We start from the raw sequence: 3,120 nt of genomic DNA, 5'->3' as shown, positions 1-3,120 counted from the left end.
GGACAGCTCGTTCGAGAGGCTGCAGCACACCTCCGTGCATCAATGCGCCGGCCGCCCTTGCCCCTCCTAAGCCACTACGGTGAGCTCCGGTTAGCCAATTCAGAAGCTGCTTTTCGGGGTTGGTTTGGCACTGCTGGGTCTGCCTGGCCCCTGGGAGGCTGTAACGGGGCAGGTGCTTCCCTAAGCTGAGCGACTTGGTCCTCTCCTTAGGTGGGAATCTTGGGCGAGGCATTTGCAGAGCTCCAGGTTATCCTTCCCTTCATTTTGTAGTCGATTTACATGTAGGAGATTTTGACCATGGCAAAGCAAGTGAAATGAATAAAGTACAAAGTTCTGTCAGGTACTAGTCAGACACTGTAGATGCTTTAAGCATGTCAGCCATGTTACAATGGAAAGAAAAGGTGTTTTACATACAGAAATCTACATACATACAACAGCCCGAGACTTCTAGTTTTGTTGTTGTTGCTTAAACAAAGCTACAAGACAATATTCAGGAACTGACCTTGGACTCTCTCTCCTCCAAGAGGGTCTCCAGCTTCTTTTGTGCAGCACGACCTTCGTGGTCGTCGCTGACTATCAGAATGACGTGATTCCAGTTGAAGACTCGCATCATCTCAAACCAGACGTTGGCCTGGTGAGAGTATGGTGGGACCGTCCGCAAGAAGGACAGGTGGATGCTCTGCAAGGAAGAACAAGAGCTCAGCACAGAGCGGGCGGGTGGTCAGCCAGGTGCGTCTGGGGGACGGGGCAGGTTTGCAGGGACAGGGCTGGGATGGCAAGGCCAAAGAAGCAAAGCAGCACTTTTTTGGTAGATCTCTGGGACCTGCACACCTTTCTCCTGGCTCAGAAGCAAACCCTGACTATGATTCGGTACCTCTCAGTGGTTAATTCAGTGCATGGCAAAGAGGGCTCTTGGCTCTGAGGTCTGTAAACGCATGGTGAAGATAAAGCCTGTCCAGCAACGAGCTGTCAGCAACGCTCAGTGCAAAACCAGCCACCCCCCTTGGCTTTTTGAAGATCCTACTGAGCAATGGTCATCAAAAAGAGAACAAACACCCTTCAGAGAGCGGCAAGGAGCAGCTGTGGGTATGCACAGGTACGTGTTAGTTATCTGTCATGAGGGAAATTCAGAAAAGCAGTTTTGTACTAAGCTGTGTGGCTGTTTCTAGGTCAGCCTGTTCTGCAGCAGCACGCGGGAGGAGGCAGCTCTGGACTCATGCCCCGGCCAGCCTATCTGATTTGGTTACAGACATCATTATGGTTGGGTGACTGACCAATGGCAATTCCAGCCTAATTGAGCACAGCATTCTTACGGGAGCAATTGGACCAAAAGCTGTAGCTGACAGAGAGGTTCCAAAAATGCAGCTTTTCCAAAAGGCCCTAGAGTCAAATATTAGAAAATGGAAGTGCTTATGCTCAGCACGGACACTTCTTGACAAAGCAGCTACATGCTGGAGGGAGGCAGAAGTCTGAACGGGAGAAGACAAAGAGGAAAGCACTGTAATACTTCTTTTTTTAAGTCTGAGATGGTCCTTGGGACCAAACAGGGCTTGTCCAGACCTGTTTATCCACAGACCAGACCCAGCATGGATCAGAAATAGCCCTGATAGCCCTGAGTGGGCCAAAGTAATTCATGCTGGAAGGGAAAAGGCATCATGATCGCTACGGTTCCATGCAGGAGGAACAGGCAGTCCAGACAATGCCTGTTCTTCACACTCAACATGGAGATAAAGTCAAACAGAACGAAGCAATGTACACAAAACAGTGCAAGACACCCCCCTGCAGCCCCCCAGCGTGGCCAGGTCTCTGCACTGACACAGCAGGTCCCCCCTGCAGAAATGACAGAGGCAGCAGCAAAAATGCCAAAGCACTGGAAACTTTTCCTAACTACTGGAGAGACTGGGGAGAACTGCGGGAAGAAGCCCCATAGGGACAAACAATGGAAGGACGACGATGGTCTCCCCACCAAGGTGCTGCTCAAGCTCCTTGGAGTCAGCAGAGATGGCCAGGTATTTCCAGGCCTGGCTCCGCCTCTCGAGCCAAGGGCATACAGGATGGGCCTGAGCATTTTTAATGTTTAATCCCTGAGCATTGTTAATTGGTTTAAGAAAACCCAGGGGAAATGAAAACAGAAAAGAAAAAAAATTAGAAGAGGGAAAAGAGATGAAAAAAGAACAGAATAGCTAATGGTAAAAACCCCAAATAAATCAGAAAAATACAAGCTAAAAAAATGAAAATTCTAAGTTAAAATTATTCCAATTTTTTTTAAAATGAGAACACCTTTGAAATTTCAATTTCAAGTTCAAAATTATTCTCTAGTTTCCCATCTAGCTGGCAAAAATGCTGTTTGAGCTGATCATGGCTTTCTCCAGTGCTGTAAATACATATCATTAGGTTCAGATGAAGAAATTTTACTGCAAAGTTGTTGGAGAGCAACTTGGTTTAACACTTCGGGCAAATTTGCTTTCTCAAGAGGTGTCACACAGGTCATGGACTTGCTGAGACGGTATCTCAGCTGCTGGGTTACAGAACCACGGTTCTGTTTTTAAATAGGATAATGAGGAATAACTAATGGCAAAAGCTGAGTCGAGATTTCAGGACGAGCACTCACAGTCAGTGCTCAGCCTCTGGAGCACCTGGGACTCCTGAACTGCTCTGCAGGGCCGAAGATTGGCAGAAAAAATGAAAGGTGAATCGCTCCCAAGCCCAGCACAGCTGTCCAGGCCATGCAGCACGTGGGGCTGTACTGCAAAGTACAGGGAAGAAATGATTTTTACATCATGGTTATCTGGTTTTAAGCAAATAACTGTTATAAAGACCCGATTTTTTAACACAAACTTTGTGAGGCAACTGTCACTCGTTTAGCTGTGCCGCTCCTCAGCACCATCCCTGATGCTGCACGTCAGGGTCATAACGCGTCCCCTCACACCAGGCACCCAAAAGCTCCTGATTACAAATCAGCAATTTGCCTTGTGCGATGGTTTGCAGGATTCTATCGTTTGTGAATGACACGACCCAGCGTGCCTGCTGCTGCTGGGAGGGCTGGGATGGGAGCGCGGCCATCGCAGCCCCCAGCCGAGCAGCTTCCTGCAGTATCTTCCTGTACCCCACCGCAACCAG

General features: G+C 48.5%; 1 protein-coding gene across 1 annotated transcript in view; it reads right to left on the bottom strand.

The window, feature by feature from the left end:
* The window catches only part of GRIN1 (glutamate receptor, ionotropic, N-methyl D-aspartate 1), a gene marked incomplete at both ends in the record, with an annotated part of 27,303 nt that overhangs the window by 18,741 nt on the left and 5,442 nt on the right, over window positions 1-3,120 (bottom strand). The window contains one exon of the mRNA XM_010135998.1: window positions 503-679. Within this exon, the coding sequence (XP_010134300.1) occupies window positions 503-679 (177 nt within the window). The remainder of the gene's footprint in view (window positions 1-502; window positions 680-3,120) is intronic.

The sequence above is a fragment of the Buceros rhinoceros genome, unplaced genomic scaffold, assembly GCF_000710305.1.
Source record: "Buceros rhinoceros silvestris isolate BGI_N320 unplaced genomic scaffold, ASM71030v1 scaffold18385, whole genome shotgun sequence".
Taxonomy (NCBI): Eukaryota; Metazoa; Chordata; class Aves; order Bucerotiformes; family Bucerotidae; genus Buceros; species Buceros rhinoceros.
Note: the sequence above shows the minus strand (reverse complement) of the source record. Positions and strands in the feature narration are given on the sequence as shown.